Here is a 25014-nt window from a genome sequence, read left to right as displayed (position 1 = left end):
CTGTTCAAATAAACCTACCATTAAAATTATAGACCAATCATTTCTTGGTCAGTGTGCAAACGTACAAAATCAGCAGGGGATCAAATACTTTTTCCCCCCTCACTGTATATACAGAGAAAAGAGTTGGCCTGAGAATTGAACCCTGTGGCACCCCGATAGAGACTGCCAGAGGTCCAGACAACAGGCCCTCCAATTTGACACACTGAACTCTGAGAAGTAGTCGGTGAACCAGGCGAGGGAGTCATTTAGAAGCCAAAACTATTGAGTCTGCCGATAAGAATGCGGTGATTGAGTCGAAAGCCTTGGCCAGGTCGATGAAGACGGCTGCACAGCACTGTCTTTTATCGATGGCGGTTATGATATCGTTTAGGACCTTGAGCGTGGCTGAGGTGCTCGGAAACCAGATTGCATAGGGGAGAAGGTACGGTGGGATTCGAAATGGTCGGTGATCTGTTTGTCAACTTGGCTTTGGAAGATTTGATTTGTACAGCATTGTTGGCTAGGGGCTCGTAAGTAAGCATTTCACTAAGGTCTACACCGGTTGTATTCAGAGCATGTGACTAATACAATTTGATCATTAACAGAACCTTAAAAATGAAAAGCTCATATACACGGCTCTCAGACCAGATGCATTTCTTCTCAAAATGCAGATCATGGACTGAGGCATCCTATTAAATCCAGCCTTGGCTCTGATGAAAAATACCTCCCATCTTTAAAAAAAAAAGCCACGATGCCAATGGGTAGAGAGAGAGAAGGCCTGATTCAAATATACAGTATAGCTGCCAAAAAAACCATCAGATCCTGTGAATAAATAACAAACCCTGTATCATGCTACTCACAAAATGAGAGAAAATGAACAGGGGAGTGATTTACAGCAGTCAAAGCTGCCCTCATTTAAAAGTCTTGAGGTTCCCCAGAGGTTCCCCAAACATTCAGTCTGTACACTGAGCCTGCCATAATTGCACACCATCTGGCTGGCTGAAGCCTATTATTAACAGGTAGAGCTTCCCTCCAACTATCCACCATGTGTTAAATATTCCACACTGGGATGAATGTGTTATATAAGCGCTATGCCTGCATCCCAAACCGCACCCTATTTCCTGTATAGTGGACTACTTTCGACCAGGGCCGGTCAAAAGTACCGCACACTACAGGGAACAGGGTGCTGTTTGGGACAAGTCTTTGACGTTGAGCAGATTCGATGCACATACTGGCGTAATGACATTCAGAAAACACAATGTTGAATGTAGAGAAATAATGAATAATGAAATATCTTGACAAAATACTATTTTTGGAGCATTTGGATAGAAGTTTGACATTCAAAGAAGGAATGATGAAACAAAGGTGAACAAACATGTCTGATGTCTGATCTCCCTTTAGCAAACTTAAGACTTTTGTTTTTGGTTTCTTAGAGAACTGACAAGAGGGGAAAGAAGGAGTTGTATAGAGGTTTTCAACGTCGAAACGTGGAGAAATAATTTATTTGGAAATAGAGAGAGTTAACTTGATGAAATAGAATTTTCTTTTTGGATTCATAGACAAGAGGAGAAAGGGGTTATGTAGAAGTTTGACTTAAAAAGCAGAAAGAAGAGGTTTCATAGAACTCAGAGGTTACAAGGCTAGGGGGGGTATCATCTCACAGACCTTGATTTTGACCATGGTTGCATTGATGGAGGCATCCAGCTCTTGGATCTGCTTGCTCATCTCCTGCTTCCCCTCCTTCAGGCCGGCGATAACCTTGTTGAACTTATCCATCCTATTCTTCAGGTTACGAACCTTCACCAGCCCATCGATCCTGTACCATACACACACAGTTAGTCGAAGACAGTTGGTTTTCAAATAATTACAAAAAACGCATAGTAACCTATCACACTGGCCTAGAAGCTCTGGTCCCGGTTGTATAAAACACCTTTAGGGTTTACCTTAAGGAATAATGTTCCCCTACCTAAGGGAATTGTTTAAATATCAAATATCTCCTTAGGTAGGGGCATTCTTAAGGGGTTTTACGGTGGTTTGAAGGCATGTTTGGCAGAAAGAGTATCTGGCTACCATGGACACGACCTGATTCACTCACTAAACGTCTCGTCAAAGAGATCTACAATCAAGACAGGACAACCAAATTGCTTCAGAAGATAATAAACCTTGTTTCTTGTTACTTTTTATATGGCTTTCTAGTACGTCAAGCTAGCTTACAGAGTACCTATACCTAACGAGCCAGCTAGCTTTGTAGCCATGGATTGTGCACCTTCCATTGTTTAGCTAAGTAGCTAGCTGGTTGATGTTTTCCTTTGGGAACCAGAAGAGATGAAAGCAACATTCCCCTCCACAAATAATGTGTACATTGATATCCATACTGAATGAACCCGTTAAGGGACCTCACGGGTACAATTAACCTCCACTTAATTTAAGGGGGGGGGGGGGACTTCACCTTAAAATGTTTGGTGCAACTGACTTAAAGTTAAGGACAATTAAAGGGAAGGGAGAAGTAACTGAAGGTGTTTCATGCAACCGGGCTCTGTGGTAATCAGTACAGATCTCCTGGAGCTTTACAAAGGTAATAAGACAGTCCTGTGGCACCAGCTGGTACAGATAAGACGGTCTCCGTGGAGATGCATGCATCATGTGCTAAGCAGCCTGGCACCCCTGAGCTGTGAAAGTGCAGTATAATGAGGAAGAGAGGGGTATTAGAGGATACCCACCGGGGCTTGTGCTTCCTCCTGCACAGCCACATGCGCACCGTCTTCTGCATCTTGATGCAGGCACTGGCGCGGTACATCATCTTATTCCTCACTGTGGGAGACATGGAGCGTGAGAAAGAGGGGAGAGAAAGAGAATGACAACGAGAGCCCAGACATGTGGCGCGCCGCTGCTAAATTAATATAGGGGACACGCTGCACAGTACACTCCAGTGGTAATTCACACAGAAAGAGCAGACGATATGGAAATGTTGCCTCAGTGAGAGGTAAACCCAATGGGTCAAAGACTATGTGTGACTGAGTGCATGTTCCAAATGGCACCCTATTCCCTTATTAGTGCACTACTTTTGACCAGAGCCCTATGCACTACCTAGGGGGTAGGGTGCCATTTGGGACACACACAAGGAGTGTAATATTGAGTACCATCCACCTTTTGCACTCAGAAGACTCAATTCGTCAGGGCATGGACTCTACAAGGTGTCGAAAGCTTTCCACGGGGATGTTGGGCCTTGTTGACTCCAATGACTCCCAGAGTTTTGTCAAGTTGGATGTTGGTGGACCATTCTTGACACACACGGGAAAACTGTTGAGCTTGAAAAAGCCAGCAGCGGTGCAGTTCTTGACACACTCAAATCAGTGCGCCTGGCACCTACTTCCCAGTTCTAAGGCACTTCAATATTTTGTCTTGCCCATTCACCCTCTGAATGACACACGTACACAATCCATGTCTCAAGGCGTAAAAATCCTTCTTTAACCGGTCTCCTCCCCTTCATCTACACTGATTGAATTCACCTGGTCAGTCCATGTCACGGAAAGAGCAGGGGTTCCTCATGTTCTGTACACCCAGTGTATACTGTCTGGGCAGGTAATAGATCATATCTGAAGGACTGAGGTGAACGGTCTGCCAACACGTCCCCACAGCACGTTAGAGTAATGGAGGAAAAAGCAATATCTTGGTCCAGGATGAAGAGGTTTAAAGTGACTGATTTGAGAGTTTTATGAGGCGGTCTTATTATATCAGAGGACATCGCCACACAAAACAGATGGCCAGAGCCAGTTGGCGTTTTATGGTCAGAATTGGGTCGGAGCAACTGGTGCAAATCACTTTAAACCATTTGTCTCCTTAAACACGTGTTCACAAAGCATATCAGCATAGGCGAGCTGATCTATGATCAGGTCCCCCCTGTCCATATAATTGTATTCATTATGACTTAATTGGGAGAACTGTCCCTAGATCAGCACTCTTACTCAGAGACACTGAGAATACAGGCCCTGGTGTATAATGGTGATGTGGTAGGTAGCAGGATGTTACTCACATTTGATGACAGAGAGGGAACACCACTGGACCTTCTTCCAGCGGCTGCAGATGAGCCACTGGTTGACCTTCTTGACCAGCTCTGCCAGGTGGTCAGGGTCAGACTTCATGATCTGATCAAACTCCTTAAACTGAGGTGAGGACGGGTGGAGGAAAGAGAGAGGAGGCAGGCACGGGTGGGGGAGAGAGAGGAGGCAGGCACGGGTGGGGGAGAGAGAGGAGGCAGGCACGGGTGGGGGAGAGAGAGGAGGCAGGCACGGGTGGGGGAGAGAGAGGAGGCAGGCACGGGTGGGGGAGAGAGAGGAGGCAGGCACGGGTGGGGGAGAGAGAGGAGGCAGGCACGGGTGGGGGAGAGAGAGGAGGCAGGCACGGGTGGGGGAGAGAGAGGAGGCAGGCACGGGTGGGGGAGAGAGAGGAGGCAGACACGGGTGGGAGGAGAGAGGAGGCAGACACGGGTGGAAGGAGAGAGGAGGCAGACACGGGTGGGAGGAGAGAGGAGGCAGACACGGGTGGGAGGAGAGAGGAGGCAGACACGGGTGGGAGGAGAGAGGAGGCAGACACGGGTGGGAGGAGAGAGGAGGCAGACACGGGTGGGAGGAGAGAGGAGGCAGACACGGGTGGGAGGAGAGAGGAGGCAGACACGGGTGGGAGGAGAGAGGAGGCAGACACGGGTGGGAGGAGAGAGGAGGCAGACACGGGTGGGAGGAGAGAGGAGGCAGACACGGGTGGGAGGAGAGAGGAGGCAGACACGGGTGGGAGGAGAGAGGAGGCAGACACGGGTGGGAGGAGAGAGGAGGCAGACACGGGTGGGAGGAGAGAGGAGGCAGACACGGGTGGGAGGAGAGAGGAGGCAGACACGGGTGGGAGGAGAGAGGAGGCAGACACGGGTGGGAGGAGAGAGGAGGCAGACACGGGTGGGAGGAGAGAGGAGGCAGACACGGGTGGGAGGAGAGAGGAGGCAGACACGGGTGGGAGGAGAGAGGAGGCAGACACGGGTGGGAGGAGAGAGGAGGCAGACACGGGTGGGAGGAGAGAGGAGGCAGACACGGGTGGGAGGAGAGAGGAGGCAGACACGGGTGGGAGGAGAGAGGAGGCAGACACGGGTGGGAGGAGAGAGGAGGCAGACACGGGTGGGGAGAGAGAGGAGGCAGACACGGGTGGGGAGAGAGAGGAGGGAGACACGGGTGGGGAGAGAGAGGAGGGAGACACGGGTGGGGAGAGAGAGGAGGGAGACACGGGTGGGGAGAGAGAGGAGGGAGACACGGGTGGGGAGAGAGAGGAGGGAGACACGGGTGGGGAGAGAGAGGAGGGAGACACGGGTGGGGAGAGAGAGGAGGGAGACACGGGTGGGGAGAGAGAGGAGGGAGACACGGGTGGGGAGAGAGAGGAGGGAGACACGGGTGGGGAGAGAGAGAGGAGGCAGACACGGGTGGGGAGAGAGAGGCGGCAGACACGGGTGGGGAGAGAGAGGAGGCAGACACGGGTGGGGAGAGAGAGGAGGCAGACACGGGTGAGAGAGAGAGGAGGCAGACACGGGTGGGAGAGAGAGAACAGAGCAGTCAAAGGCACTTTCCCCTCTAAAACAGCCATCAGTATGCGGATGTTCCCTGCTCAGTGGAGATGACAATAGCGGGTGGATATATTAATTCAAAGCCATAACAGCAGTTCCTGTCTGGTCAGGGTCAATAGAGGATAACATATTGATTTACTCATAAACACCAAACTACAGAGCTTCAATGTGAAATGCCAAACCGCACATTTAACATCACTGACCAATTCATCTGGTGCAGAAATGAATACCCACAGTGTTAGATGGCTTATTATCAAAATCCCTTTCCCCTCACTGTCAAATGACTAATGCGGATTCCTTTGAAGTGCATTCAGTCAGAGGAACATCGTAATGATGAGAACCAGCGCAATGACAACAGCAGAGACAGATCGTGGAGTTCTCACCTTCCCAGGTCTGAAGAACACTCTGGTCAGCCCAAACTTGTAGTCGTTCTCGTTCAGACCCAGCGCTTTGAATAAAGCCTGCAGCGCAAATACAAGACGTCAATACATGTCATATCAACATGTCCAAACTGTGTTTGTAGAGGAGCCCAGAGCAGGGCCAGTGTGTGTGTGTGTGTGTGTGTGTGTGTGTGTATGTGTGCCATGAGGCACTCACCTTGCAGAAGAGTCTTGGGTCCAGGCGAGTCAGCTTGGCAGGCATGTACTGCTTGTACATGCTGTAGAGCTCATGGAATGGCGCTCTGGAGGGGAAGCCTCCCTGCATGAGATCTAGCACAGACACCATTCCTACACAGACATACATAGGGGTCACTCCAGGCCAAAGAGAGAACACAACATCTTGGCACTTGTAACTAATGGCAGCTTTATTGTCGAAAGGGGGATTTTTTTTCTCCCTCGAACGATGCATCAAATAACCTTAAAGAATCAAATGTTGCATCAGAAGTTGAGGCGTGACACGCCATTTAAATGTATTGTAAAACCATAGTTAAGGCTTCAGAGGTAAACGTCAACACACATTTCTCAGACTCATTCTTCCAATGTATCAAACTAACGTTTGCTGACTCCGCTCAGTCCATCACCCACTCAATATAGTTAATGCACTACCATTTGTACTTAAACTCAGAGAACTGGCGCAGAGTCTCGCCCTTTATCTGTGGGATCACTAATGAGTTCGTGAAGATTAAAAAAAAAATATATATATATATCATCTGGCATCTCCAAGGACACAGAAGAAAAGCATGTAAAATGCAATATGCAAATTTACCAGGAGAATGGGACATTTCATTTGCCTAGCAGCCTTTAGTTTAAAGGTCCAAGAAAGAGGAAAGTTCAGAAAACACTAAAGTAGAACAGCTCTTGGCTGTTGTCCCCAGCGGGGGGGGCCCCCCACATAAAACCATCTAGGTCTAGGACGAAGAGGATTGCTGTGGAACTGGGCACTGTCAAGTTCAGGTCACTGGTAGGAACTTGTGACAAACAAGCAGAAACGTAGATGCTATACAGTAGCTCGTCAACTGTAATTGTGTGCCAATTTCTGGAGAGAAAAGAAAACGGAGTTTTCAATAAACGCACGTGAAATCACACCGGTCATTTTGCATTTGATTGCTTTCGGGCAGATTCAAAAATCCACATCTGTAGTCATGTTTCCCAGTCTAGTTGTACGCAAGTCAAATATAAACAAATTAATAATTAACGCTTTACAGCACGGTAGGGAAACTCATCGTCATCCAACACCAATGTAGAGTGTGTTAAATGGCACCCTATTCTCTTTATAGTGCACTACTTTTGACCAGGGCCCATAAGGACTAGGGTGCCAAGTTGATTAGTCCTTCTCTTTAGCACTATATATATACACCAACCTGAGCACTGCAGCTGGGAGAGGATCTGGGCCCCTTCAAACTGGTGGCTAACCATCTTCAGATTGGGCTTGATACAGCGGATGAAACTGGAGCCCTGGGGGGGTGAGAAAGAGAGAATCATAAAGACCCTATTCAATTGAAGTGTTTCTATATGCAATTTCAGGCTGTCAAGCCCTGACAGCAGCCACACTGAAGATGGCCACAGCGCACTTCTTTGGTGACCCAGATTGGTTGGACATCGGCTTAGGCATCAGACACTTACAAAAGAAAACATTTCCCTGGGAGATCGATAAAGTTATATTATAGGAGACCTGATCTCAGCTCAAGTTAGATGCCCTGTGAGTGGGGTGAAGCAGTAAATCGTTGAGCACTGCAGTAAATACTAACCGTGCTGCGAAGCTTCTCCAGTAGAATGTTCAGCTGGGTCTGTCGAGGTAAAAGAAAGAGAGAACCTTTGTTTAGTGACACCGACAGGCCTGTCTAGTCCAAGACGATATTAACACATGCTTACTAAGCGTGCTCGCTCGCTCTCTGCCTCCAGCTCACCTGCCCAAAACTCAGAATCAACAGCTACTTAATAAGCAACAGTACAGCCGTGAAACCACGCGTTTTATTGTTGAAGCGCATTGAAACTAAAACAAGAGAGATTCTGTTTTAATGTAATTCATGCAAACGGGTCTAAATACAACCCCGGTAGGACCACAGGAACAGACACAGACGGAGGAACGCATTGTGGGATGGCAGACAGACAGACAGACAACCGCTTGCTGGCCCCTCTCGATCACTGTTCTAGAGCTCTTGTTGCAAATCCCCTGTAACTTTCCCAACTGGGCCAGGTTTCTCAGAAATCCCAGTTCAAATGAATTCCTGGGTTTCAGGAATTATCCAACCAGTATTTCTGGAAAACCTGGGAATTTTGCAACCCTAGTCTGCAAAGAGCTGTGTTTAACAGACTGATTGCTCTAGGGACCACCAGTGGGACATTGACATTCATACACCCACCCACCCATAGTCAGCTGCTAACGCTTTCTATCTCACCTCGTAACTCTGAGAACAGACAGGTACTACACTGCATCAGTGATCAGGCCTTAGTCAAGCTCAAAGACTTCTGATCTATATCACTATTTCTAAAGTAGCTGCCTTATTTACAGTAGCGGCATAATATTTACAGTAGCTACATAATATTTACAGTAGCTGCTTGGCAGGCAGTCATATTGGGAGCAACTGCCAACTGGAATGCACATAAGTCTTGTACTTGTCAGAATTTCAATGAGGCATCGTAATTGGATCGATGGTCATTGATCCTGTCAGTAAAGACTGATCCTACAAGCTATGGATCTCGCAGTTGCAAAAATATTGAAATGAATAACTTTGATGAATTGGAATTGAAAGCTGCCAACATCCAGATATCATTAGCAAGTGTTTGCCGTGGGCTGAATTCAGATTCAAACCTAAAGTATGCATGTTGTGTTGCAGGGGACAAATTGTGGAGGGAGGCAGCACAGAGACAAGACTGGGGAGGGAGGGGACAGGGGGTGGCTGGAAGCGGTTAGCTGGAGAACAGCAGGGCGTTCACTGCATTATTCACTGATGCATTGTGGGATTCGTCACACACAACAGCACAAGACGAGTTACCTTATTTCCCTGGCTGTTTCTACGAGTCATCACGATTGATTTTTACCCCCCCTGCGTTTCTGCTTTTCCTGTCTGTATTTCTCCCTCTCACTACACAACTTTAAATCACAGCTATGATGGGGGGGATAGGCAAAGGATGGAGATACAGAAAGGGAGGTGGAACAGTGGGAGAGAGAGGCATTAGGAAGAACACCACAGGTAACAGGAGAGAGAGAGAACACGAACTCTGTGGAAACTAAACGAAGGGTAGATTCAAATCAGACAACACCTTCAAAACACATTATTCAACCGAGAATCCTGTTCAAGCCCTCTAAAATTGCAATAACTTTTTGCTACTCTCTTTGTGCCCTTAACCTTTCTGCTTCTCTCCACTGTCTAGGTGCAGTGCAGTTCCGTGACAGCTAACAAGAAATGCCTATTAACATGACAAAATATTTCCCTCGGATTTCACTTAATAATTATTAATATAATAACACTTCTCACAGGGTCAATATCACTTAGCATAGAGTGAGGAAGAACATGACTGTTATGACCATAAAGTAAACATGTAGCCTTGATGCTACTGTTTTGCCTATAAAAACACAGGATTAACATACATGAACATATGGGCCCTGGTCAAAAGTAGTGCACTATATAGGGAATAAGGTGCCATTTGGGATACCTACGATGTTAAGCAGCATAAGAATAAAGCGTCATAAAAAGCGTGGTCATAAAAAGCGTGGCCATAAAAAGCGTGGCCATAAAAAGCGTGGCCATAAAAAGCGTCCTCACCTTGAATTTGTTGCCGACGCTGATGAAGCTGAGTTTGCCTGCCTTCTGTTTAGAGTCCTTGGCGTTGTTGGAGTTCTCAAAGAGATCCCGGATAAACCGGTCTTTAGACTCACTCACCAGGCACTCCAGGGACATGTGCAGCGCATCATTGTTCTTCTCCACAAACTTGGTCTGCAATTCAGAGAAAATGTACAACCTTGAAGATGCAGAAGTACCCTGTTCAGAAAAAGGCTACTCTGCTTGGGAAGATAAGTGGGGCACTTAAATCAAAAATAAACATGCTTTGAGTTCCACCTGCTGGGTTTTGAGCAGGTTTCAAAGCAGGAGAATGTTTGGTGGGCGATGCTGCAGTATAGGGCTACCACAAGGATATGGTAGATAACATAAATATACATGATAAAAATCATAAAAAAAAGGTGTCATGTTTTTTTTGCCTTCAGACATCATGCTGAGTCATTGTGTGTGAACTTGAACATACTGTCTCATAGCACACCGCTCCTGCAAAGTGTCTGACAATGAATCCCTCGTCATCCCTCACGTTCCTGTGGACTTGCAGCTTGGATTTCCTGGGCACCTGAGGGATGCATCACACACACCATCCATTTTAAATAAGCGAAACGAATACAACCACTGAAGCATGACCTTTCAAATGGCTTAAAAGAAAGAAACACAAATTACTTTACAAACGCTAAAATGCACACACACACAGCCTATAACAGACAGAAAGGACATGAATCCTGATTAAAGTTAAAACTCACGGTTAGTCGGAAGTGGTTCTTGTGCTTGTTGTGTACCGTCTCTGCAAAGTGCTGGTCGCTTGGCTGAGGTAGACGATTCTCTTCATCCAGGATGTCCAAGATGCCCACCAGCTTGGCCTCCACAAGGTCTGTAAACAGACAGAGGTAAAAAGATCAACGTATCCCAAAATGACTATATTCAATCATATTTCAGTTTGAGCTATACTGTTTCCTGTATTTCCTTAGGGGTTTAGTCTTTGTATAGCCCAGGGCTGGATTACCAAACGCAGTAGTCCGGCCATGCCCAGGGCCACTGAATAATGTAGAAGGACCGAGAAGCTCAGTTCTGGGGACTTTTTAAAAGGGACATTCTACTACAAAATTAAAATAAAACGATGCTGCCACAACCTAAAATATAATGTCCACCTCCTATGAGCATTGTATGTGCTGCATTGACCATGCACACTGAACGCAAGTGTCTCGTTTTCAAGGAACAAATGCGCTCCGGGCTAGGTCTGTAAGGACAGCGGCATAGAGAGAGAGAGCGGAGAGAGATGACTCAAGTAGAAAACTATAAACATGGAAACACGGCATATCACATTTAACAAACCAAACATTCAAATACCGTTACAGAATGTAAAGAAACAAAAACTGGTCCAAGCATCAATACCAGTATATCGTAAAATACGGTATACTGCCCAGCCCTACTAGCACACAGCTCAGACACCCATGCATAACCCACAAGACATGCCACCAGAGGTCTCTTCACATTCCCCAAGTCCAAAACAGACTATGGGAGGCGCACCGTACTACATTTAACTCTATTCCACATCAAGTAACTCACATAAGCAGTCAAATCACATTACACCTTACGGAACAGTGTGGAACTGAGTCACACACACACACATGCCTGAATTGTGTGTTGTGGTTAGTAGAGCAGTGGCTGGAGGGCACACACTTAATGTACTGTGAAATTTGATGTAAAATGTATTTTAATGTTTAAAAATTGTATCATAAATGTATATTACTGCTTTAATGTTTGCTGGACCCCAGGAAGAGTAACTGCTGCCTTCGCAGTAGCTAATGGGGATCCATAATAAACACAAAGCTGGGATCCCCCTCTTTTTAACAAAGGCCATTAAAACAGCTTTATGAATTGTTGTGCCTTGACTGACAGAATACATGTTTCCCTCCCAATGGCACTTGGGAACTTGAATGCGCCTTGAGGAATATTTATCTTGCATTAGAACGCACAACAACAAGCCGACTAGGTCAATAGATATAATATTTTACTATGGGGTTGTCAGATTTTTCTATTCATTAGTCATTTTGTTTGCAGAGGAAAAGTCTGTGTGCTCTTCTAGCATCTTCAAAGTAGAACATGAAAGTGCGCCTTTCATGTTCCATATATTTTTGTTGTGGCGGAAATGATGTTGCCGTGGCGCAACGCCACAGCAAAATGATTGCAGCGGAAACACTGCACTGAAGGTATAAGAGATACAGAGAGCTCCAAAAGTATTGGGACAATGACCCATGTTTCGTTGCTTTGTCTCTGTACTCCAGCACTTCGGATTTGAAATGATACAAACAACTATGAAGTGCAGACTGTCAGCTTTAATTTAAAGGTATTTCCATCCATACCGGGTGAACCATTTAGAAATTACAGCACCCTTTTGTACATTGTGTCCCCCCCCCCCGGACATATTCAATCTCACCCTATCCCAGTCTGCTGTCCCCACTCGCTTCAAGATGTCCACCATTTCTTGGGTACAGGAACAAACTGAACTAAATTACTTCTTTCATCATTAAGTGCTTTAATAGGCTAGTTAAGGATCATATCACCTCTACCTTACTGGACACCCTAGACCCACTTCAATTTGCTTACCACCTCAATAGATCCACAGACGATGCAATCACCATCGCACTGCACGCCACCCTATCCCATCTGGACAAGAGGAATACCTATGTAAGAAATGGGTCCTGGATTTCCTGATGGGCCACCCCCAGGTGGTGAAGGTAGGAAACACCTCCACTTTGCTGATCCTCAACACAAGGGCCCCACAAGGGTGCATGCTCAGCCCTCTCCTGTACTCCCTGTGACTGCGTGGCCACGGACGTCTCCAACTCAATCATCAAGTTTGCAGATGACACAACAGCAGTAGGCCTGATTACCAACAATGACGAGACAGCCTACAGGGTGGAGGTTAGGGCACAGAGAGTTGTGCCAGGAAAATAACCTCTCACTCAACATCAAATAAACAAAAGGCGCTGATCGTGGACTTCAGGAAACAGCAGAGGGAGCACGTCCCTATCCACATGGACAGGACTGCAGTGGAGAAGGTGGAAAGTTAAGTTCCTCGGTGCACACGTTACCGACAATCTGAGTGTCAGGGGATAATTGTCAGACTTCAGTCACCCTAATCAGACTCATCTCTGCTACCGCACGGCAAGCGGTACCAGAGCACCAAGTCTAGAACCAAAATGCTCCTTAACAGCTTCTACCCCCAAGCCATAAGACTACTGAACAATTAATCAAATGGCCACCGGACTACTACATTGATGACCCCCCCCCCCGCTTGTTTTACACTTCTGCTACTCGCTATTTATTATCTACGCATTGTCAAATTTACAAATTACCTTGACTAACCTGTACCCCCACACATCGACTCGGTACCGGAACCCCCGGTATAAAGCCTAGTTATTGTTATGTAGTTTTCTTGAAACTTTTAGATTTAAAAAAAAAAAAAAAAGTTATTTACTTAATTTAGTAAATATTTTCTTAACTATTTCTTGAACTGCATTGTTGGTTAAGGGCTTGTAAGTAAGCATTTCCTGCTAAGGTCTATACCGGTTGTATTCGGCGCCTGTGACAAATACAATTTGAATTGTAACCACCTGCCCTCCAGGAAACGTACAGCACCTGATGTCACAGGATGGCCAAAAAGATCATCAAGGAGAACCACCCGAGCCACGGCCTGTGAACCCCGCTATCATCCAGAAGGCGAGATCAGTACAGGTGCATCAAAACTGGGACCGAGAGACTGAAAAACAGCTTCTATCTCAAGGCCATCAGACTAGCCGGCTTCCACCCGGTTACGTAATCCTGCTGCCCTATACATTTAGAATCACTGGTCAATTGAATAGATGGAAAAATAGTCACTTTAATAATGTTTACATACTGCTTTAATCTCATATGTATATACTGTATTCTATTCTACTGTATTTTAGTTAATGCCACTGACATTGCTCAATCTAATATTTATATATTTCTTAATTCCATTCTTTTACTTTTAGGTGTGTGTATTGTTGTGAACTGTTAGATTACTACTGCACTGTTGGAGCTAGGGAACACAAACATTTCGCTACACCCGTAATAACATATGCTAAATATGTGTATGTGACCAATCAAATTTGACATCGGTATTGACGCACAGACCGGTTTGGGTTTTTACTTTACCTTCTATAGCGGTATTTCAATGTTTGGTTTGCTAAATGTGATAAAATAAACATGGCAGTGTGGCGTATTTATTAGGGGTTCCCATTAGCTGCTGTCTTCCTGGGACACAGCAGTATTAAGGCAGTTAGATACAAATATTACATGATATTACATTTCATAACACTTTTCAAAACACATTAAGTGTCTGCCCTCAGGCCCCTACTCTACTATCACATATCAACACAAAATCCATGTGTACGTGTGTAGAGTGCGTGTGTTGTGTAACAGGTCAGTTTTTATAGTTCACTCCGCTACTTGAGTCGTCCGTCTCCCCCTCTCTTTCCCCACCCCTAGTCACTCAAGGAGCGCAGTTGTTGCTTCGACCGCGAGACCACTCGTCTTTCACTCTTCAGTCTGCATGCAGCAGACGCAAACAAAGTGTTGACAACGATGCCGCTTTCCACTTGGCATCTTAATAGAAATCCACAAGGGTTCTATAATTACACTATTAGTTTGTGTTTCTTACTGTCTGCAAACAGCTAGTTTGTATTTTATTAGCAAGTGGCAGCAGGTAACCTAAGGTTGCAAGGTCAAATCCCCGAGCTGACAAGGTAAAAATATATGTCGTTCTGCCCCCTGAACAAGTCCGTTAACTCACTGATTCTAGACCGTCATTGAAAATAAGAATTTGTTCTTAACTGACTTGCCTAGTTAAATAAAGGTTTTAAAAAAATCTAATTAAAATAAGTGGCTAAAATAAATAGTGTTAGCTGCTAATCGCAAGTAAGCTAGCTAGCTAATACATTTACTGAGTTTTTACTGAGAAAACATAGCTAGCAGCCGGATACCAGTCAGCATTTTGTTTATGCAACAGTATCTTCTAAATCAGACAGGAATATTTTAGCTAGATCAAGTTAGAGAAAACATTAACGTAGCTAACATCTAATTAGGGTCCGCTGGGAAACACTGACCAACACTTCCTAACCGGTCACAATAACTCCCAGGCTTTTTCATGTCAAACACTATTCAAAGTGCCCATTATTATAACTCTAGAATTAAAATAATATTTAGATATATTTTCATGATTGCAACAGTTCACCCAAGTATTTTGATCGAAATCACAAGTCAAATAGCAACATTTGTTTAAAAAATAAGGCCTCAATTGTTTGCCCATATCATGCAGCCATTCGTGGCATTGTGGACATGATCTCAAAATGAGAGCAAGAAATGCAGACATTTATGAAAATTACATTTGTTTGAAGTTTGATTTAACAGTATAAAACAAACAGTATTGAGAAAGACTCATTGAAATCACTTAGAATGTATGTGTTGCCATGCTAAGGTCATGCACTACTTAAAGCAAATTTATAACCAGTTCTATTCAAAATATAAATTTATTTTAAAAAAAAAGTGAAATATTGTGATATAGGGTTGGGCGTTTCTGGCCAAAAAGTAAAATGTCTGTTCTCAGAGAGTGAGTCTACAGGGCATGCTTTGCACCAACGGCTGATTCTCTTAAACGCAGACCCAATTCTATCTAGCATTAACCCCGGTCACCTCCATTCCACTCCCTGGTATCCTGCCGCCGTACCCCACACATCTCAAAGAGAGGGGTTTAGGGGTGCTCTGCAACATAATCAATCTACCTCCCATCAACTGCTTCATTTCTGTTGACCATGAAACATAAAACTTGGGGTCAGGGTTAAGAGTAGTGTGCTCAAAAGCGTAACCTCAGAGAAAACAGCTATTCCACCTTCCCACGCAAACGGAGGCCAAAACATCTCCAGTCAGAAGAACATTGAACGGCGACACATTGAGAAATAAAAACATGGGGAAAACGCTGGAAACTAGGCGGAGGATAATGTATGTAGGGTAAACCGATGAAATGATGTGCATGTAATGATACGAAGACGAGACAAACCTATGCAGTCCTGATTGTCGACATAATGGACCTCATTTACTCCAAGACCCTCCTTCTGATACAGCTCTTGTTCCTAGAATTCAAAACAGAACGGTACCAATAACAAGCATTGGTAATGTCATTTATAATGACATTCAGAAAATTATTTAAGTCTGTCTACTTACACTACCGTTCAAAAGTTTGGGGTCACTTAGAAATGGGTTTGTTTTTGAAAGAAAAGCAATTTGTCAATTAAAATAACAAATTGGTCATAAATACAGTGTAGACATTGTTAATGTTGTAAATGACTATTGTAGCTGGAAACGGCTGATTTTTAAGGAATATCGACATAGGCGTACAGGCCCATTATCAGCAACCATCACTCCTGTGATCCAATGGCACGTTGTGTTAGCTAATCCAAGTATATAATTTCAAAAGGCTAATTGATCATTAAAAACCCTTTTGCAATTATGTTAGCACAGCTGAAAACCGTTGTTCTGATTAATGAAGCAATAAAACTGGACCTTCTTTAGACTAGTTTAGTATGTGGAGCATCAGCATTACAGGCTCAAATTAAATTGGCATGGCCGATTAATTAGGGCCAATTTCAAGTTATAACAAAATCGGTGTATGGACGATTACATTGCAATCCACGGGGAGACTGTGTGGCAGGCTGACCACCTGCATATTTAGTTAAGAAATTTGTTAGCAGGCAATATTAACTAGGGAAACTGTCACTTATCTTGCGTTCAACACAAGCAGAGTCAAGGTATATGCAGCAGTTTGGGCCGCCTGGCTCGTTATGAACTGTGCGAAGACCATTTCTTCCTAACAAAGACCGTAACTCATTTGCCAAAATTCTACATATTTATGACATAACATTGAAGGTTGCCATGTAACAGCAATGCATAGACTTAGGGTTGCCACCTGTTCGATATAATATGGTACGGTTCCGTATTTTTCAGAACAAAACGTTTTGTTTTTGAAATGATAGTTTGCAGATTTGACACAATTAAATCACCTAAGGCTCATATTTCTGTGTGTTTATTAGAATTAATATTTAATGTTATATTTGATAGAGCAGTCTGACTGAGCGGTGGTAAGCAGCAGCAAGCTCGTAAGCATTCATTCAAACAAGCGCTTTCTTGTGTTTGCCAGCAGCTCTTCGCAATGCTTTAAGCATAGCGCTGTTCATGACTTCAAGCCTATCAACTACCGAGATTAAGCTGACAATACCATAGTGCCTATAAGATCATCCAATAGTCAAAGGTATATGAAATACAAATGGTAGAGAGAGAAATAGTTCTATAATAACTACAACCTAAAACTTCTTACCTGGGAATATTGACAACTCATGTTAAAAGGAATCACCAGCTTTCATATGTTCTCATTCTCTAAGCAAGGAACTTAAACTTTAGCTTTTTTACATGGCACATATTGCACTTTTACTTTCTTCTCCAACAGTTTTTGCATTATTTAAACCAAATTGAACATGTTTAATTATATATTTGAGACTTAAATTGATTTTATTTATGTGTTATATTAAGTTAAAATAAAGCTCTTCATTCAGTATTGTTGTAATTGTTATTATTACAAATATATATACAGTTGAAGTCGGAAGTTTGCATACACTTAGGATGGAGTCACTAAAACCTTTTCAACCACTTAACAAACTATAGTTTTGGCAAGTCGATTAGGACATCTACTTCGTGCATGACAAGTAATTTGTCCAACAATTGTTACAAAACAGATTTCACTGTATCACAATTCCAGTGGGTCAGAAGATTACATAAACTAAGTTGACTGTGCCATTAAACAGCTCGGAAAATTGCAGAAAATGATGTCATGGCTTTAGATGCTTCTGATAGGCTAATTGACATAATTTGAGTCAATTGGAGGTGTACCTGTGGATGTATTTCAAGGCCTACCTTCAAACTCAGTGCCTCTTCCGCTTGACAACATGGGAAAATCTAAAGAAATCAGCCAAGACCTAAAAAAAAAATCGTAGCTCTCCACAAGTCTGGTTCATTCTTGGGAGCAATTTCCAAACGCCTGAAGGTACCATGTTCATCTGTACAAAACAATAGTACGCAAGTATAAACATCATGGGACAACGCAGCCGCAATACCGCTCAGAAAGGAGATGCGTTCTGTCTCCTAGAGATGAGCGTACTTTGATGCAAAAAGTGCAAATCAATTCCAGAACAAAAGCAAAGGACCTTGTGAAGATGCTGGAGGAAACAGGTACAAATGTATATATCCACAGTAAAAGTCCTATATCGACATAACCTGAAAGGCCACTCAGCAAGGAAGAAGCCCCTGCTCCAAAACTGCCATAAATAAAGCCAGACTACGGTTTGTAACTGCACATGGGGACAAAGATCGTACTTTTTGGAGAAATGTCTTCTGGTCTGATGAAACAAAAATAGAACTGTTTGGCCATAATGACCATCTTTATGCTTGGAGGAAAAAGGGAGATGCTTGCAAGTCGAAGAACACCTTCCCAACTGTGAAGCACGGGGGTGGCAGCATCATGTGGGGGTGCTTTGCTACAGGAGGGACTGGTGCACTTCACAAAATAGATGGCATCATGAGGGAGAACAATTGTGGATATATTGAAGAAACATCTCAAGACATCAGTCAGGAAGTTAAAGCTTGGTTGCAAATTGGTGTTCCAAAAATGGACAACGACCCCAAGCATACTTCCAAAGTTGTGGCAAAATGGCTTAAGGACAACAAAGTCAAGGTATTGGAGTGGCCATCACAAAGCCCTGACCTCAATCCTATAGAACATTTGTGGGCAGAACTGAAAAAGCGTGTGCGAGCAAGGAGGCCTACAAACCTGACTCAGTTACACCAGCTGTCAGGAGGAATGGGCCAAAATTCACCCAACTTATTGTGGGAAGCTTGTGGAAATGTGAAATGTTTGACCCAAGTTAAACAATTTAAAGGCAACGCTACTAAATACTAATTGAGTGCATGTAAACTTCTGACCCACTGGGAATGTGATGAAAGAAATAAAAACTGAATAAAATCACTCTACTATTATTCTGACATTTCACATTCTTAAAATAAAGTGGTGATCCTAACTGACCTAAGACAGGGAAGTTTAGTTTTAAATGTCAGGAATTGTGAAATACTGAGTTTAAATGTATTTGGCAAAGGTATATGTAAACTTCCGACTTCAACTGTAAACAAATAGGATGATTAATCGGTATGGGCTTTTTTTGGTCCTCCAATAAATCGGTATTGAAAAATATTTTAATTGTTTTAAAATCGGTCGACCTCACAGCGTCATGTGAGATCTTCAGTTTCTTGGCAATTTCTCGCATGGAATAGCCTTCATTTCTCAGAACAAGAACAGACTGACGAGTTTCAGAAGGAAGTGCTTTGTTTCTGGCCATTTTGAGCCTGTAATCGAACCCACAAATGCTGATGCTCCAGATACTCAACTAGTCTAAAGGCCAGCTTTATTGCTTCTTTAAATCAGAACCACAGTTTACAGCTGTGCTAACATAATTGCAAAAGGGTTTTCTAATGATCAATTAGCCTTTTAAAATGATCAACTTGGATTAGCTAACACACGTGCCATTGGAACACAGGAGTGATGGTTGCTGATAATGGGCCTCTGTACGCCTATGTAGATATTCCATATTTTTTTGTATTATTATTTTTTTTAAATCAGCCGTTTCCAGCTACTATAGTCATTTACAACATTAACAATGTCAACACTATTTCTGACCAATTTGATGTTATTTTAAATGGACAAAAAAAAAAAGACATTTCCAAGTGTCCCCAAACTTTTGAACGGTAGTGTATATAAGATTTGCTCCATTAGAATAGAGAACAAAGACTCAAATGTGTTCAAATAAAGTCTATGAGGGCAGAAGCTTTGTCTATTATAGCTATCCAGCAATAATACATTACGTTAGCAAGTTCACTAACCAATAGAACTGAATCTTATAAAAATCAAGGTTTCCTTTTGCTTGTTGCAAACATCTGGCCTCGTTCTCAGTTCATCTTTCCTAGATTTCTCGCATCCTCTCTCCTTCTCAGGATGCATTGGAGAAGGTCCAATGGGAGGGACCTTGGTCATTCCCCTCTAACACAGTTGAGGAGGAGTCAAGGCAGATAGGATGGTAGGAATCACAGAAAGGCAACTTGAGATTGAGCTCTTGGACAGCTGGGATGTCAACTAAGTCGAGAGGGGGCATCGGGGTCTACAGACACAGTGGAAGAAGCTCTCACCTCTTTCAGGATGCGTTCGTTGAAGAACTGCTGCAGCTTCTCGTTACAGTAGTTGATGCAGAACTGCTCAAAGCTGTTGTGCTCAAAGTACTCTGGAAGAGGAAATTAAAAGACATTAAAAAAAAGACACTTCAGCTGTAAACCACCGTCTCCGACTAATGAACTCTAGCATGCGTGTGCAATGTGTGGTTTGTGTTATGTTGTGTATAATGTCCATGGCGAAATGTCTGTTTGATGTCGTTTTTATGGACAATTACGCTGCAAAACCATTTTCCGCCTGAGGGATAATATCGTTTACCACTACATCATATATCACGTAGATATAGCACATATAGGGGATACAGACCGAAGCCTGCGATATCCAGAACCCCGATGAAGTTGGCGGAGGAGTCGAAGGGGAAGCACTGGTTGACCCTGGTGACCACGTGGTCAAACAGCCGGCTGTACACAGCCTTGGCCAGGGCGTCCCGCGCGTTGTTTGCCTGCTCCACTTTCAATGGCACCCTGGGAGGGAGAGACAAAGAGAGAGCACATAATTCCTCCTTCTAGCACTGGTCCTCTGTAGCTCCGTTTTGCAAGCGCCGTACTCTGCAACGCCAGCATAGCGGGTTCGATTCCCAAGACCAACCATGTCTAAAACGTATGCAAGCATGACCGTTGCTTTGGATAAAAGCAGCTGCTAAAAATAGCATACTGTATGTTATAATTGAATACTTGCCTTTTCTGCATGCAAAGTACATTTAAGTATATCTCATCCAAAATCTACCATGTGGTCCGCACAAGGGGAAATTGGATTTGTCACCAGCAAAGAAACATAGCGCTAAGGCAAGAGACTTGAGCAATGGCGGCTGGTGAAATCAATAGCCTAACAATTCATAACAGAGGCAGAGTCTGTTTAAATAATCGTATGCATTCATCACCGTGGGTCTGCAAAAATACTGAGGGTCTGCTTGGTTTCCCAAACGGATAATTGGGTTATTGACATCTTGGGGAAAGAGTGATTGTGGTGTGATAAAGAGCCATGACAATGAGAGAAAGTATAAGCGTCAAAGAGCTCTGTGAAGGTACTGCGACGTCCCCAGAGCTCGGACTGCGGTCAAGTGCTCAGCTGAATACTCCGAGAAGACCGAGAGAGGGCTATGAATGCAGCGGAGCGTGAAATGTACACCGTGACTACCACGTGGACTGAAGCTTCTCGTCAAGCTTTACCTTCACTTCTTTGTCGTGCACCTAAAAGGAAAACTCCACTCAAACTATATTTTTGGTATTTTTCTTCATTAGTCCACAATGTTTTGCATGTCAAGTCTAAGCTATTGTACTTCAAGATGCAAAGTGTCACTTGTCACATTAAGATGATGTAAAATGAATCATTGTGATTAAGTGGCAAGTGACACTTGCCTTCTAAAGTCTCTCCTTTCAGGCGGAAGAGAACCAGGATAATGCAGTACAAGTAGCACTTAGCCATTAAGTACTTAGAGAACGGCTATGTCCAAAAGACACCTCTAATGTCTTGAAGTGAGAGTTGATTTAAAGATTCTCCTCACATACACCTTCACCCCTCACACCCACACACAAACTCTTCGGGCAGGACTTATCCATTATCTCGTCCCCCCTGTGGATCTCCATTTAACACATCCCACAAGACAAGAACTCCCCATTATGATACCAGCATCACACCACCTCGTCTTACACCTTTGCCCCCTTAAGCTCTCAGTACACCTGGGCCCTCGCTCGCCCTCTCTCAACCACAAACCATGTTTCATTTATATTCTCCCAGCCAGTGAGAAACTAACGGTCCACAGCTAAAACATTTAAATACCAGGGTTAAGCCCTGGCCTCTCATTTACAAACCAAGAGGTATGAAATTCCAGAATACTAACAGTAGCGGGGGATGTGTGTATTCCCTATGAAGCTCGAGGTTATCCACCTTGCTCAATGATCTCCACAAAATTACCTCCGGCAGCATGTTATCAGGAAGTTGAGGGGCACACATCTTATTTAAATCACCGTTAAGAGTCTGGTACTGCACTGCGCATATGGGCAGGTTGAGAGAGTGGACTGACCCCACCTGGCTTTGCCGAGATGCCAAGTCCGCCAGTGAATTCACCGTGGTGGGGTCAACACGATTAACACCCCCTCCCCCACACACACACTCTGCCTCGCACATAAACACCTTAAAAGCTAGTCCCTAAACAGGCTAACATTTAGTTACGGCTTTCCCCCTTACATAAGTCATAAAAATAGGCCGCTTAGTGGTGGAGCCACAGACCGAGAGAGCCGGTTGAAATCCTTACCCACCCTTTATAAGTCACTTAATGTAACTGTACTCACACATTGCGATTGCTGCTATTAATTAAACAAGCCACAGCACACCACTAATTAATTGCTTAATATTACGCCCTCAGAGGCTATGTCCCAAATCGCACCAGATCCCCCGCATTGTTCTTTTCACCAGAACAACATGGGCCCTTGTCAAAAATAGTGCACTATGTAGGGAATAGAGTAGTACACACCCTAAGACGCAGCCAGGCCCGTATAAAGCAGCAGTTAAAGCTTAACTACTGTGGTAAAGTGTCGCTCTCTCGCCACAAATGAGACAAACATTAGTGAGGGAGGACATAAGGGTAATTGCACATAGCGACTGGCTTGGCATTCAGGCTGGCGAGCTGAGGGAGCGCCAAGCTGCCCATACAACAATCACTGTCAGGCATAAGACAGGCTGGGCCACGGCTAAATGCACACAGGGCCTTGCCATAGATCAAGAACGAGGTATGCATCCCAAATGGTTCACTATTCCCTATATAGTGCACTTCTTTTGGCCAGGACTCATAGGGGTCTGGTCAAAAGTAGTACACTACAGAATATAGGGAATAGTGTGCCATTTAGGACACATACAGGGACTAGGGAAGGGCCCGTATTCATTAAAGTGGCTAGTTCCTATTTTTACTCAGAGGCACAGCACTACTGTTAGTGACAACTGCAGCACACACACACAATACAAATGCGCACACACACACACATCTGTTGGTTCCTATGGTAACTGGCATGTGAACAGTAAGGCATTTGTTAACAGAGCATGAGTGCTAATCATGTGGACCTGACACCATCTGCACAAAGACAAGCCTTCCAATATAAATAGAAATATAGGCTAGAATCACCATATTGACACACATACTGTCTCACATCGGAACGTTTAGGAATTCAAACACATGTCACATGCAATTAAAGAACACAGGCGCTCCCCGTTATTTTGCCTGTCCTCTCATAAAAGGCAGTGCATGGTTCCCAAAAAACACCCTATAGGTCCTGGTCAAAAGTAGTGCACCATATAGGGAATAGGGTGCAATTTAAGATGCACCCGCAGTCCTCTCTCCATGCAAGGCTGTTGAGGAGAAGGAAGTGACTTAAAACAGAAACGCTATAGCGCTATACAGTACCAGTCAAATGTTTGGACACTCATTACAGGGTTTTATCTTTTCAATTTTCTACATTGTAGAATAATAGTGAAGACATCAAAACTATGAAATAACATGGAATCAGGTAGTAACCAAAAGTGTTAAATCAAAATATATTTTAGAATCTTCAAAGTAGCCACCATTTGCCTTGATGACAGCTTTGCACACTTGCACAGCTTTGCACATTCTCTCAACCAGCTTCATGAGGTAGTCACCTGGAATGCATTTCAATTAAAAGGTGTGCATTGTTAAAAGTTAATTTGTGGATTTGTTTTACTTTATTTCTTGATGCGTTTGAGACAATCAGTTGTGTTGTGACAAGGTAGGGGTTGGTATACAGAAGATAGCCCTATTTGGTAAAAGACCAAGTCCATATTATGGCAAGAACAGCTAAAATAAGCAAAGAAAAGACAGTCCATCATTACTTTAAGACATGAAGGTCAGTCAATCCAGAACACTTCAAGAACTTTGAAAGTTTCTTCAAGTGGAGTCGCAAAAACCATCAAGCGCTATGATGAAACTGGCTCTCACGAGGACCATGTCATAGTTTTGATGTCTTCACTATTATTCCACAATGTAGAAATTAGTTTTAAAAAATAAAGGAAAACCCTTGAATGAGTACGTGTGTCCAAACTTGACTGGTACTGTATGTAATAATAATGTTCAAAAAGTCATTATATGGTGACTTACTTGATAACTGTTCCTTTGGCGCCCCCTGCTGTGGTGAGCATGACCCTGGAGGTGAGGCTGACTCGCAGGTCCGACTCTTCCAGACCCAGCAGCTCAGCACAGTACTCCACAGTCTGGCTTGACTGGTTCTTTATGGTGCAGCCACCTGGTGGGCCAGACATACGGAGTGGTTACGTTGTAAGTAGCTAGTAAGGTTGTTAGCAACGTTGTAAGGATGACGTGTAGAATGATGTTGGCGGTTAGGAAGAATGTCAGTGATTTTATTGAAGACTGAGTAAACTCTGACCCTGGGTAAAGATGCATACAGTGATTGCACATATTGTACATTACAGCACGGTCTTGACATATGACATGGATTGCAGTTCAATACTGCCCATATCGATAACATCCATTCCGGCCATAGAGTCATTGATTCTGACAGACCGTCAATAAGGAAACAGCACGATCAAAGTCTGATACTCTTCCTAGCTGCGGGACTATTGCGTTTAAAAAAAAGAACTAGCTACGTACAGCAATCCAGCTTCACCCTAATCTGGTCTCAATTGTATTAGGACAAAGCCTACAAAACAATCTCGCATGATTTATCAGCACAGACGTAACCTTTTTGCCAATCTATTTCACAATGAAACAGGCTTCATTATTCCTGAACCATAGCACCCCATCACTGCCTAACGCTATGCATTTCATTAGTCTCCAACCGTGCCAGGGTTGGACAAGAGGTAGCTACAGATTTTACGCCAACGTGATATAACCACAAGGTT

At 43.9% G+C, this 25014-nt stretch overlaps 1 protein-coding gene across 12 annotated transcripts in view; it reads right to left on the bottom strand.

Annotated features, from left to right (window-relative positions):
* The window catches only part of LOC110522093 (unconventional myosin-VI), a 96274-nt gene that overhangs the window by 24790 nt on the left and 46470 nt on the right, over positions 1–25014 (bottom strand). For all 12 annotated transcript variants that reach the window (XM_036975640.2, XM_036975641.2, XM_036975642.2 and 9 more), the window contains exons 12-25: positions 24254–24398; positions 20455–20612; positions 20109–20200; positions 15883–15955; positions 10547–10674; positions 10267–10362; positions 9789–9959; positions 7770–7808; positions 7383–7476; positions 6179–6309; positions 5965–6042; positions 4013–4142; positions 2700–2790; positions 1645–1795 (exon numbers count right to left, since the gene is read on the bottom strand). In XM_036975640.2, coding sequence (XP_036831535.2) covers positions 1645–1795; positions 2700–2790; positions 4013–4142; positions 5965–6042; positions 6179–6309; positions 7383–7476; positions 7770–7808; positions 9789–9959; positions 10267–10362; positions 10547–10674; positions 15883–15955; positions 20109–20200; positions 20455–20612; positions 24254–24398 — 1577 coding nt within the window. The remainder of the gene's footprint in view (positions 1–1644; positions 1796–2699; positions 2791–4012; positions 4143–5964; positions 6043–6178; positions 6310–7382; positions 7477–7769; positions 7809–9788; positions 9960–10266; positions 10363–10546; positions 10675–15882; positions 15956–20108; positions 20201–20454; positions 20613–24253; positions 24399–25014) is intronic.

This window comes from Oncorhynchus mykiss, chromosome 4, assembly GCF_057628025.1.
Source record: "Oncorhynchus mykiss isolate SJ-2025 chromosome 4, ASM5762802v1, whole genome shotgun sequence".
Taxonomy (NCBI): domain Eukaryota; kingdom Metazoa; phylum Chordata; class Actinopteri; order Salmoniformes; family Salmonidae; genus Oncorhynchus; species Oncorhynchus mykiss.
This window is presented reverse-complemented; position numbering and strand designations above follow the sequence as displayed.